Genomic DNA, 13,682 nt, shown 5'->3' with positions numbered 1-13,682 from the left:
TCTAAAAGACTTCGTTCAATTTTACAGGGAATTTAATGTAATTTGCTGCAAATTGTTTGAACTTATAACATCTTATAACAGAAAAGTTAGGTAATTTCTTTTTTTTAATAATAAAATAAAATTTAATACAATAAAACAAGTGACACTTTGGAATTAGACAAAATATACAAACACAAGGAAAAGAGGCCATGAGAAGGCATAAAATACAGAACCCCACTAGTTCACACACTCATGATTCCCATAAAAACACTAAGCTAGAAGTCATTATTTATATCCTGAGGACCTGTTGTAAGGCTGCGTAGGCCCGGTGCTTGCTGCTTCAGTACTTGTAAGCTGATATGAGATTTGCTCATGTTGATTTGGAGGCCTTTGTTTCCTTGATATTGACCATCCCTTCTGAATCTTACACTCTTTCTGTCTCTTTATCCTTAGGGTCCCCAAGCCCTAAGAGAAGGGATATAGGTCTGTTTATGTCCGAGTGTTCCAAGTCTCTTACTCTCTGCTTAATGTATGGCTGAGGGTTTCTATGTATGTTCCCGTCTGCTGCAGGAGTAAGCTAAGAGACAAAGTTCTACATAGATTATTAAGTCTGTAATTCACTTCTGTACACCAAGAATTACACTCTGGAAAACTTTCCTCAAGGATCTCTTCACTTCCTTGTTCCTCAGTGAATAGATTAAGGAGTTCAGCATGGGTGAGACAATGTTATTTAATATTTGCACCACAGCCCCAAGCAGAGGGTTTGGTGTGCGCTGCAGGTAGATGATGATCACAGGTCCGTAGGCACAGAGAATGGCAGTGAGGTGGGCACTGCAGGTGGAGAATGCTTTCTGCCTGCCCTCTGCTGAACGGATTCTCAGGATAGCAATGCCAATGTGTGCATAGGAGACACAAACACTGAAGAGAAGCATCAGAGCCAGAAAGCCAACATTAATGGAACCCACCTTCTGGGCCAGTGTATTGTCAGTACAAGCCAGGGGTAAAACTGCCGGAAGGTCGCAGAAAAAATAGGCCACTTTATTGGATGCACAGTAGACTAATTGAAAGGTAAAAGAGGTCAGGATGGTGGCATGAAGGCAGCCCACTGACCAGGCCATTGCTACCAAGCCCAGGCACACTCCAGGTTTCATGATGAGCATGTATCTCAGTGGGTGACAGATGGCAACATAACGATCATAGGCCATCACTGAATACAGGCATCCTTCGGTAGAACCCAGAAAGTGATAGAAGAAAAGCTGGGCAGCACAGCCTTTGTAAGAGATAGCTGCACTCTGGCCAGAGAGATAAAATAGCATCTTGGGGCATGTTACTGATGGGAACAGCATGTCAAAAATGGATAGAAGTCCCAAGAAGAAGTACATAGGAGTGTGAAGGGTAGATGAAGAGATGATTGCTGTAAAAATGAGCAAATTTCCAAGCAAGGTAAAGGAGTAGATGAATAAGAACACAACAAAGAGTAGAGTTTCCAGTCCTTGTGTCTGAGGTATTCCCAGGAGAATGAATTCACTGAGTAATGAGTTATTCCGCATTATCTTCAAAGGTGGTCTTGGCAGAAGTAAGTTTCAACTAAACACAAAATCAGAGAAGCAGAGTAATTATAATAAATGCAATACTAGTATAATAATTATTTTTGCTAAAAATCTAAAGTTGGTCTGGTTATTGTTATGAAACAATACCCATCAATACCCAGTATTGAAGAATAAATGCCTGATTAATTCACATTTCTGCAGGAGGGTGTGTAGACAAAGCACATCTTCTTATGATGTTTTCCTTGGTGAGGATTATCTGCTGAATCTGGAGGCCGTTAAAGGCCTCAGATGGTCAAGAGTTAACTAAAGAAGAATGCATCAAATAGACTTTTCTAATAGATTCACTGGAGAGAGAGAGAGAGAGAGAGAGAGAGAGAGAGAGAGAGAGAGAGAGAGAGAGAGAGAGAGAGAGAGAGAGAGAGAGAGAGAACCTTTTAGCTCATTGGTTCACCATCCAGGAAAATGTCAACCTCTCTATCCCTATGGCTTGGTTCCATCTCTGCATACTTCAAAAGGGATCACACACACACACACACACACACACACACACACACACACACACACACAAACAATCACACAAAATGTAGCAAATTATTTTAGAAGACAGTTAAATTTAAACAATAGGTTTTTTTTTAGAAGCGTTGAATTGAATATTAGATATTTTGCTGGAAGCACTTTGTGATTAGTAAAATAGATCTATGTTTCCATATTTGGAGACACTATATTTCTTCCTGATTATCAACACAAAGCTAAATAAAATTTAACCCAGCCAAGTAAGGACTGCTTCAGAAAACAAGCAACGAGTTTCAAACAGAAAAACGTGCTAAATATCTTTAACCAACTGTGTACCTGGATGGTGTTAACAAAATAACCTGAAAGCTCAAGTTTCGGGTTATTTTTCAAAACATTTTCAGAGTTACTCAAGGAGCTCATCAAATACCCCACATGTTTATTTAATGTTCACTTGAGTCTCACAGCTTTGTTAGAACAATGGAGTATGAGTTTCCTCTTGTCCTGCTGCTAGCAAACAAGGTCCTTGCTTGCTCTATGCTGCTTTCTATCAGTGGAAAAAAGGAAGTAATCTTCTGAGGATAGGACTTCTTTTCTGGGATTTTATGGTTGCTTGTTGTCTGTCTCAATGCTCTCCTTTAAAGGTCCCTGGGAAGCAAGCAAGTACAGATGCTGTTTCCATCTACAGCTTTTCTTCTGTGATCTGTTTTTTGGACTTCCCAAGTTTTTGAAAACTGTCCAATTTTAGTTGTCCCAATCGCTAACATTGATTTCTGGTCAAATTATCTGATCATTCCTTTTTTTATAATTAATAGTTACTGATAGACAGATTGGTATTCTAAATATTAGAAGGTAAAACAATTCTTTCTATGTGAACTCAAGAAGGTGTTCGGTAACTGAATTCATGTTCCTGGAGTGTATTTAGTTATTGATGCTGCAGCACTAAGTGTAGTGAATATGTAAATGAAATGACACTTATATAATACGTAAACTCAATGACAACTTCATAATTGCTGATAGCTGATTATCAAGTTCTTGAAGAAAAATTGCATAGAACAAGTTAGTGTAAACAATTAAGGCACTCTTTCTTGGTTCCATTCATTTGCCTGCAAATTTCACAATGACATTGCTTTTAATATCTGAGTAATATTCCATTGTGTAAATGTATTAATTTTAAATCCATTCTTTATCTATTCTTCAGTTGAAGGATATCAGTTGTTTCTTGTTTCTGGCTATTATGAGGAAAGCTGCTATGAACATAGTTGAACAAATGTCCTTGTTGTATGGTGGAACATCTTTTGAGTATATGCCCAGGAGTGGGATAGCTGGGCCTTGAGGTAAAACTATTCCCAATTTTCTGAGAAAAAGCCAAATTAATTTCCAAAGTGGCTGTGCAAGTTTATACTCTCATCAGCAATGGAGCCATGTTCTCCTTGCTCCACACCCTCACCAGTGTGAGCTGTTGCTTCAGTTTTTTATCTTAGCCATTCTGATGGGTGTAAGATGGAATGTCTGAGTCATTTTGTTTTTGCACTGCCCTGATGACTATGGTTGTGATACTTAGTCTTTAGAGTTTCCTCTGTCAAGAATTCTGTTTATATCTGTACCCCATTTTAATTTGGGTTATTTAGTTTGTTGATGTCTAATATCATCTTGAGTGAGAGAACCCAGATCCACAAAGACAATCCTGATATGAACTAACTTATAGGTGGATATTAGCCGTAAAGTACAGGATAGCTGTGTTACAATCCACAGACCCACAGAAGGGAAGTAGTAAGGAGGTCCCAAGGGAAGATGCTTGAACCTCACTCAAAAGGGGAAATAAAAAGGTCATTGGAGGTGAATGGAAGAGGGAACTGTGTGGGAGAGAGAGTAGGGAGTGGAGCAGGAGGGATCAAGTGTGGGGAGGGTAGAGATTTGGGAGGGAGAACTGGAATAGGTGTGTGTGTGTGTGTGTGTGTGTGTGTGTGTGTGTGTGTGTGTGTGTGTGTGATCTCTGAGGCAAACTGGAAATCTAGAACAATGAAAACTCCCAGGGGTCTATGAGGGTGACTCTAACTAAAACTCCTAGCAATGGAGATATGGAACATGAAACCTTCTGTAACCAGGCAAGGCTTCCAATAGAGGGATAAGGACGCCAACCCAGGCACAAAAGCTTCAACCCACAAATTTCCCTGTCTATGAAAGGTGCAGGAGTAAAGATGGAATAGAAAGTATGGAAATGGCCAACCAGGCACTGGCCCAACTTGGGTCCCATGCCATGAGTGAGAGCCCACTGTTGACACTACTAACGATATTCTGCAATACTGGCAGGCATAGAGCTTACCACAACTCGTCGGAGTGGGTTCACCCAACAGCTTACGGAAACAGATGCAGACCCACAACCAAACATTAGGTGGAACTCGGGGAAACCTGTTTTTACAGCAGGAGGCAATATTGAAGGAGCCAGAGAGATCAAGGACACCATAAAATACAAACCTACAGAATAAACTAATCTGGACACATAGGGGCTCACAGAGATTGAGTCACCAACCAGAGAGCATGCATGGGATGGACCTAGGTCCTCTACACATATGTAACATATGTACAGCTTAGCCTTCATGTGGGACTCCTAACATCAGGAGAAGGGGCTGTCTCTGACTCTCTCCTGCCTTTGGATCCCTTTCCCCTAACTGTGTTGCCTAGTCTAGCACCAATAGTAGAGGATAAGCCTAATCCTATTGCATCTTAATAGCCCAGAGATGGTTGATATCCATGAGAGGCCTCCCTTCTCTGAGGAGAAAAGGAGCGGGGTAGGGGGGAGTGGGAGGGGTGGGGGGGATGGGGGGCGGAGGGATGAGAGGAGAACAGGTGAGAGGAAGTAACTGGGAATAATCATAATCGGAGGGAGGGAAAACTTTGAGAGGTATGTAAAATAAATAAATTAAGAATTAATAAAAAGAGAATTAGGGAAAGAAAATGGAGCTCTTTCAAAGGGGAAATAGTTTTGGTTATTGGATATTTTTGTAACAAAAAATGTAAAATGTGTAGTGTAAAAAATACCTGAGTTAGTACAGAATTATATGTGATGATGTGTATAGCTTTAGATACTGAGTTTATACCATGTTTCTTTGTCACAGGATGACTAATATGACATAATTAATCAATTCACTTGTTTTACTTCCTTCTGCCATTTGACAGTTTATCCTATCATGTTCTTTCAGTCTTAAGTTTTTGTTGGAAGGAAACTAGTTTGTTTGTTTGTTTGTTTTCTTTTCTTGTTGTGTCCTACTATCCTCTATTTCCAGGGGCACTTTAACTATATTTGAGGCCAGTTTGTGCTTGTTCCTAACTGTGCAAAAGAGGTTATGGCCACTGGGTGGCTCTCATGCTATACCTATCCCTGCAGAGCCTCATGGGAAGTTTCTGAGCAACTGCAATTAAGATTAATGGATCACAGACATAGGGGAGGAGAGAAGGGGGGAAGTGGGAGGGAGGGAGGAATGGGAGGAAACAGGGGAAGGGCTAACAATCAAGATGTAATATGAATAAATTAATTAAAAAAATTAAATAAAATATTAAAAAAAAAAAAAGATTAATGGAGACTGACACTCAACAAATAACTGCCATATGAACATTGATTTGAACATATTTAGTATTTGAATATATTCCTAGGCAAACTCATTTAAACATGTCAGCAAGGAAACTTTGGGGTGTGATATGTGAACTTTAAACTGTAAGAAAATAAGGATTAAGTAAAAGCAATAGTTTTTGCAGTCAGAAATCAAGATGAAGTCAATGAGGAAGTAAAAGTGAACTGTGAGATGTTCCTATAATTGTGTTTAGTACATCAACTCTTCACCAAATGCTTATTGTTAATTAACTCATAATATATCCTGATCCTGGACATGCTGTAAAATTTAAATATGTCAATGATCATGAAATAGCTGTGAGAATGATAGAACATGCTACTGCTATCTGGGAAAGGAGAGCATAAGCGAACAGAGATAAGAGAACGCACAATTTTTAAGACTTTTGTCTGAGTTGGCTCTTGTTCAGTAACTTTGTGCCTTTTTTATGCCTTCTGTTTCTAATCTCTGAAAGAAGGATACTATTATAATATATGTGTTCCCCATTTGTTAGACCAAACAAGGTCGTGCAATAATGAGACTTCTAACAGGATTTTTCATGGTCTGTAGATGCTCAGCAAATGCTATTTACTCCCTCAATAGTAGAAATGCTTTTTGTGTGGCTAGAATATAGCTCAGGGGTAACGCTCTTGCCTAGCATCCGGAACAACTTAAGCTCTATCTCCAGCAACAGAAGACAAAGACATCAAGCAAGGACACTCTTCTTATAGGACACGGTTTGAGATTCACATTAATATCATTAACTCTAAATAACTTAGAATATGGAGAAGTTATAATATACCCTTGAATATCTATCAAGACTACCTAATTTTTGTAGGGAATCTTGAGGGAAAGTGGTGAAAAGAAGAAAAGGACCTGGCGGTGATAGGAGCTCCCCAAGAAGACCAACATAGCCCACTTCCCAGAGCCCAGAGGGGCTTGTGGAGACTGAAACACCAACCAAGAGCCATTCATGGACTGGACTTAGGCCCCTTATGCAGATGTAGCTGATGGGCACCTCACACTTCATGTGGGTCCTCTAGTAAGGGTAGTGGGGGCTGTCTCTGACATGGACTCTGTTGCCTGCTTTTTGATCACTTCCACCTGGTGGCACTGCCTTGCCAGGCCACAGGGGAAGAGGACATACTCAGTCCTGATGTGACTTGATGAGCTGGGGTGGGTGGGTAGGGAGGGCTCCCCTTTTCTGAGGAATAGAGGAGAGGGGAAGGCAGAAGAGGGAGTGAAGGTGGGTCTATGAGGAGAGCAGAGAAGGGGCTATGACCAGGATGTAAAGTGAAGAACTAGATAAATTAGTTAAAATAATAACTTATTTTTTAAAGGTGAAAACTATCATACAATGGAAAAGATTGCAAATCATGGTTTAAGGGTTAGCTGAACCATTTAGTGTCCGTACATAGGAAAGCTCCCTTCCAAACCACTTGAAACAGTGCAATATGAACTAGGCAGTATATCTTTTAGTAGTATACAATGGAAGCTATGACTTGTAACACTGCTGCCTATATGCAGCACAAATCCGATTCTCAGAAACAGTAAAATTCCCAACAAGGAAAACCCATGAGATGTAGCTCATGACATTTATCTCATTGCAGAGTGAAACACTGAGGTTCTTTTTTCACCATCACTAGATATTCTTGTGGACATTGTGGATTCAGGAATAAAAGCTAACTCATAGTATATGGGTTCTCCCATAATGGAGGGGCATAAAGCTCTTGTAGAAGATGGAAATCAAATTCAAATATAGTGAGGAGTAAGATAGCAGTGTCACACCCAGAGAACTTGGTGTGTAGATCTAAGAACTCACTTTCAAGGTTGGGCATCTGTTGATAGGAGTAAAAGCTGGTAATTCTTTTTGTTAAAGAAACTGAAATGATTTATCATGGTAGTAGCCGCAAACTTAACTATCCAGTTAAAATTTATCATCCAAAGTAGGTTTATTTACATCATTAAGGGGATATTTTTAATTATGTAAAAAATATAAAGTAAAAATAGGAAAGTTCTTGTTGTCCAGTAGAATAGGCTTCCTTTCCTCTCAGTCTTCATTTGTGTCTTAGACACCTGTCATTCAGCAACTGATGTTTTAACTACTCAGTAAACACATAGAATGTTCTTATAATTCTGTTTGGTATAGAATGGGGACTGCATTGTGCTTGGTTCTGACTGAGAACAGTTGCTTCATAAAGTTACTGTAAAGATTGCATATGATAATGGTTTTGGAAAGCACTGATATATAGAATGATGTTATCCAATCATTCATTGTGATTATACTTTAGGTAGCTTTGTGCTAGAGATTTTTAAAAGATACTTGCACAGAGGTAGTAGTTGCTAGTTTAAGTCAAAATAGGACTATTCAGAGAAGCAGGATTTGGCCAGTACCAAACAAGGCTGGAATGTAACTTGTAGATAATCACACTGTGGGAGCAGATGAGAGAAAACAAGCCACAGTACAAGAACGGTTTTCATTTTTCGGGGGACTCAGGGCACTCTATTTTATATATCTTTGTCTCATAATTATTATTTTCTCTGTGTAAAAAATACATCCGACTAATTTTTTATTCATAAGTCACTTTATGATTCTTGGAAGAGGACAGATGTTCAATTAATTGGTAGCAAATAACAAAGGGGTGCATTTCTACATGTTGTATGTGAAACAGAGAATGGGAAAGGAGCCTGGCCATCCTTCTAAAGGAGAAGGAACCTCCACAGTCATCTCCCCAGTAAATCTATCTCTCTAAATTCCCTGCATGAGGGTAAAACTGAAACGTGAGAAAAAACAAAATAAGCTGTGGGCACTCACATGAATCAGGGAGCATGAATGACTCAAAGAAAAAGGACAGAATGCCCTTCCTTCTGTTCTCAGTTTCTCCTATGTAGGTGTGAACTTTGCATCACAGCCTTCTTTCCCACAGAACTGGGCATCTGCTCCGTAGCTTCAGATCACAGGTGGTCTTCCTTTTCATTCAGAATCACACAGAGAGGGTGCTGTATATCTGCTGACATCTGTGGTGACTTCCTTAGTTAATGGAAGATAAATCATCTGTCTGATTTCTGTGGAAGTTCTGACGTTGGTTTCTGGATCCCTGTGGTGCCTCTTCCCCAGGCTACCCTAAGGCTCAGGGAGCCCCAGCCCTCTGAGTAGAGGGAACAATTAATGCAGTGAAGGGTTTCACAGTAATCAAGGAAATCTGTAAAGGAAGCGGGACTCAGAATGCAAATCCCTCCAGACCTTCATGGTTTTTGTGTGTGTTTGGTTTGTTTGTTTGCATCATTTTTTTTTTCCTGTCCAGGGCAAGTATTTCACTGACTCTTGGTGCTTCTCACAGACCTTAGGAATTTCATTTGTCCAGTTTCTCTTGTTTCCAGTTTCTGCTTGATCTTTTATTTCTTGTCACTTTTTGTGTTCATCTGGTCAGAAATCAATCACAAGGTTATACCAGTTTAATGGAGGCAGAGAAATGCTTTTAACTGAATGACTGTATATTTACTTCAAGCTGAAAACTCTATTACTATAAGAAGAAGGTAAAAATCAATTATTTTTAAATATTAGGTAATGGTGAGATATGGAATCTGAAATAGTCTTGATTTCTACTCTTTTATACTGTGGCCTTTCACTGAATAATGATAATTCTATCAATCAACACCCAGACCACACACACCTGTGCAAGTAGATGGAAAAATTTATTATGGAGCCGAACAATTCTTGTTACCTAGTGGTGTCATAGAAATAAGAAAATCACAGAACCATGTGTTTCCAATTGTGCTGGTGATAAGCAAACCTATTGAACTGCCAGTCATGTACATGTTTAGTACATACAATTTTGAAAAAGTAATATTTTATAGTTTAAAATTTATTTTATTATTAGCTTATATATTATTACATATTTGCCATTAATCTAGACTGTACTTCTTTTATTTCTATAAAATGAATTATACTGGGAAAGAGCATGCCATCAGGAGGTTTATACACCTTGCATTTCCTGATTCTTTCCACTGCCTCAAGAGCCCATGGTAAGTGGCCAGAACACAAACAAGTATATTAATCTGAAAGGGAAATGAATCAAGTGAAATATAAAGGCAGACCTATCAGGATTACCCCTGACTTCTCAGTGGAGACTGTAAAGTCTGAAAGAACCTGAACAGATGTGCAGCAGGCATCCAGAGCCCACAGACACCAACCCAGTTTCCTATACCCAGACAATCTTTCAATTGCCAGAGATGGAAACAATAAGATACTTTACGATAAAGTCAAACTTAAACAACATTTGTCTACAAATCAATCCCTACATAAGGAGCTAGAAGGAAAATTTCAACATAAGAAAGCTAACTAGACACAGAAAAACACAGGAAATAAATAACACCAACAAAATGACAGGAAACAACAATCACTGGTCATTGATATCTCTCAATACCAATACCCTCAATTACCCATAAAAGACACTAACAGAAAACAGGATCTAACCTTTTGCTGCATCCAAAAAATATACCTCAATATCAAGAATAGACATTATCTCAAGTTAAGGCTGGAAAGGATATTCCAGGTGAATGGACCTAACAAGCAAGTTGGTGCATCCACTCTAACTGAACATTTCATCCAAACACAAAGAGTATACGTTCCACCCTGCAACTCATGGAACTCTCTCCAAAACTGGCTATATGTACATACACACACAAAGCAAGTCTCAACAGATACAAAAATTGACATAATTCCCTGAATCCTACCAGATGGCCATAGATTAAAGCTGAATATCAACAGCAGAAAGCTTACAAACTCATAAAAACTTAAAAAACAAAAACAAAAACAAAAACAAAAAAACCCCAAAAACCTCTCTATTGACTCACATATCAGCCAAGACAGAACTTTAAAGAAAAAAAAAAAAGTTAAAGGCTTTCTAGCAAATTCAGAGCACTATGTGCATACATTAAAAAAAAAAAAAACAAAAAACAAAAACTGGAGATATCTCATACTAGCGACTTAACAGTACACCTAAAAGCTATAGAACAAAATAAAGTATTCCCACCCAATAGTGTAGAGTGCAAGAAATGATCCAAACTAAGGGATAAAATCAATAAAATAGAAACCAAGAGAACAAGACAAAGAATCAATTACACAAAGAGTTGGTTCTTTGAAAAAATCAACAAGATAGACAAACACTTATCTAAACTAAGACAGAGAGAGAATATCTAAATTAATAAAATCAGAAATGAAAATGAAAATATAACAATAGATACTGAAGAAACCAGAGAATCATAAGGACATACTTTAAAAACTTGTACTTCACCATATTGAAAAACTAAAGAGATGGATAATATTCTTAGTAGGTACAACTTACCAAAGCTAAATCAAGGTCAGATAACCAATCTAAATAGACCTATAACCCCTAGCTAAATATAAGCAATCATTAAAAGTCTCCTAACAACAACAACAACAATAACAACAAAAACAAAGAAACAAACAAAACACCAGGGCCTTATGGCTTTAGTGCAGAATTTTACCACATGTTCAAAGAAGAATTAATGCCAATATACTTCAAATTATTTCACAAAACAGAAATGGAAGGAACATAGGCAAATTCATTTTATGAGGACCAGTTACACTGATACTCAAAGTACACAAAGCCTCAACAAAAAAAGAGAATTACAGACCAATTTCCCTTATGAACATAGATGCAAAAGTACTCAATAAAGTACTTGGAAACTGAAATTAAGAACACATCAAAAAATTATCCACCATGATCAATTAAGCTTCATATTAGAGATGCAAGGATGCTTTGATATACTAAAATTAGCAAAAGTAATCCACCATATAAATAAATTAAAAGAAAAAATACATGATCATCTCACTAGATGCTGAAGTAACCTTTGATAGAATCCCACACCCCTTCATGATAAAAATCTTGACAAGATTAGGGACAGATCTAAACATAATAAAGGCAATTTACAGCAAGCCTATAGCCAGCATCAAATTAAATGGAAATAACATAAAAGCAAATTCCACTAAAATGAGCTTGTTCACTCTCTCCATATTTATTCAGCACGGTACTTGAAGTTTTAAATAGAGCAATAAGGCAATTGAAGATCAAGGAGATAAAAATTGGGGATAAAAAGAAATTAAAATATTTTTGCAGGTGGTATGATAGTATACATAAGTGATCCTAAAAATTCCACTATGGAATTCCTCCAGCTGATAAGCACTTTCATCAAACTGGTTGGATACAAGATTTAAAAACAAAAACAGAAACAAAAACCCAGTAGCCCTCTTACATACAAATGAACTGAGGAAGAAATCAGGTAAATAACACCCATCACAATAGCCTCAAATAGTATAAACCATCATGGGGTAAGTATAGGGCAGCAAGTAAAAGAGTTGTATGATAAAAATTTCAAATCTTTGAAGAAAGAAATTGAAAAAGATATCAGAAGATGGAAAGATCTACTATGCTCATGGATCAGTAGGATTAACATAGTAAGAACGACCATCCCATCAAAAGGCATTCTACAGATTTAATGAAATCCCCATCAAAATTCCAACACAAGGTTTTACAGACCATGAAAGGACAATTCTCAAGTTTCTGTGAGGGAAAAAAAAAACAACCAACCAACCAACCAACCAACAAACAAACAAACAAAAACTCAAAACCAAAAAAAAAAAAAAAGAACGCTAAAACAATCTTGAACAATAGACGAACTGCTGGAGGTATCAACATCTCTGACTCAAGCTGTCCTACAGAGCTATAGTAATAAAATCAACATGATATTGGCATAAAAAGTGGTATGCTGAGCAATGGAATCAAATTGAAAACCCTGACATAAATCCACACACCTATGGGCACCTGAGTTTTGATGGCCAGAAATAATACAGTGGAAAAAAGACAGCATCTTCAACAAAGGGTGCTGGTCAAACTGGATGTCTACATGTAGAAGAATATTAGTAGATCTATATTTATCACCCTGCACAAAAGTTAAGTCTATGTGGATCAAAGACTTCAAAGTAAAACCAGACACACTGAATTTGATAGAAGAGAAACAGGGAATAAGATTAGATTCCTTGGAACAGGAGACAACTTTCTGAACAGAGGACCCACAGTTACAGGCACTAAAATAAACAATTAATAAATGGGACCTCATGAAACCAAAATTGTTCTGCAAGACAAAAGATACTATCAACTGGACAAAGAGTCCACCTACAAAATGGGAAAAGGTTTTTTTTTTTTTTATCAACTCCACATCCAGTAGAGGTCGAAATGTATATAAAGAATTCAGAAACTAGATATTAAAAAAGATAATCCAATTAAGCATGGGGCAGATACTTGATTCATAATTCATAATAGCCAGAAACAAGAAACAGGCTATATGTCCCTTAACAAAAGAATGAATAAAGAAAATGTGCTACATTTGCACAACATTGTACTGCCCAGCTGATTAAAAAAATGATATCATGAAATTTGCAGGCAAATGGATGGAACTAGAAGAAATTATTCTACATGAAGTAGCATAGACCCAAAAAGATAAATATAGTATGTATGAATTATATGAGAATATTAGCCATTAAATGAGAACCAACTTAAAATCCATAGTCCCAGATAGGTTATGTACAAAGAAAAGGAGGGGGCACATGGATCTGGGCAGGGAAAATACAATACATCTTATGATTAAACTGGGCTTGGAAAAAGCAGCAGAATCTAGAAGGATCAGGTGGAGAGATAGTGTTGAGGGAGGGAATGAGGGGAGAAAGAGCAAGTTGATGGGCATTTGAAGGGTGATTTGGAAACCTAGTGCAGTGGAAACGTCCTAAAATATAAAAGATAAAATAAAGGTCATTCTAATGAGGCTTCCTAGTAATAGGGAAGTCAGCTTCCCAACCTGCCATATCTTGTCACCAAACAAAGCTTCGAGGACTGGCGCATGGTTGCATTCAGCTGATACTTTAGCTAAAGCGGTGTCATGAAAATCCACAAACAACCTAACAGGCTATTGTGAAGACAAGGGGTCTCTTTTTACAAACTGACAACAAGACCCC

General features: G+C 37.8%; 1 protein-coding gene across 1 annotated transcript; it reads right to left on the bottom strand.

Moving 5' to 3' along the window:
• Positions 1–596: 596 nt before the first annotated feature.
• Positions 597–1,529, bottom strand: LOC311598289 (olfactory receptor 10N1; the record flags this gene model as incomplete). The annotated part of the gene is made up of 1 exon (XM_084783324.1): positions 597–1,529. The coding sequence occupies one exon, from the start codon at positions 1,527–1,529 to the stop codon at positions 597–599; it is 933 nt and encodes a 310-aa protein (XP_084639450.1).
• Between the last annotated feature and the right edge of the window lie 12,153 nt (positions 1,530–13,682).

Source organism: Acomys minous (assembly GCF_964271855.1).
Source record: "Acomys minous genome assembly, chromosome: 5".
Classification (NCBI taxonomy): domain Eukaryota; kingdom Metazoa; phylum Chordata; class Mammalia; order Rodentia; family Muridae; genus Acomys; species Acomys minous.
Note: the sequence above shows the minus strand (reverse complement) of the source record. Positions and strands in the feature narration are given on the sequence as shown.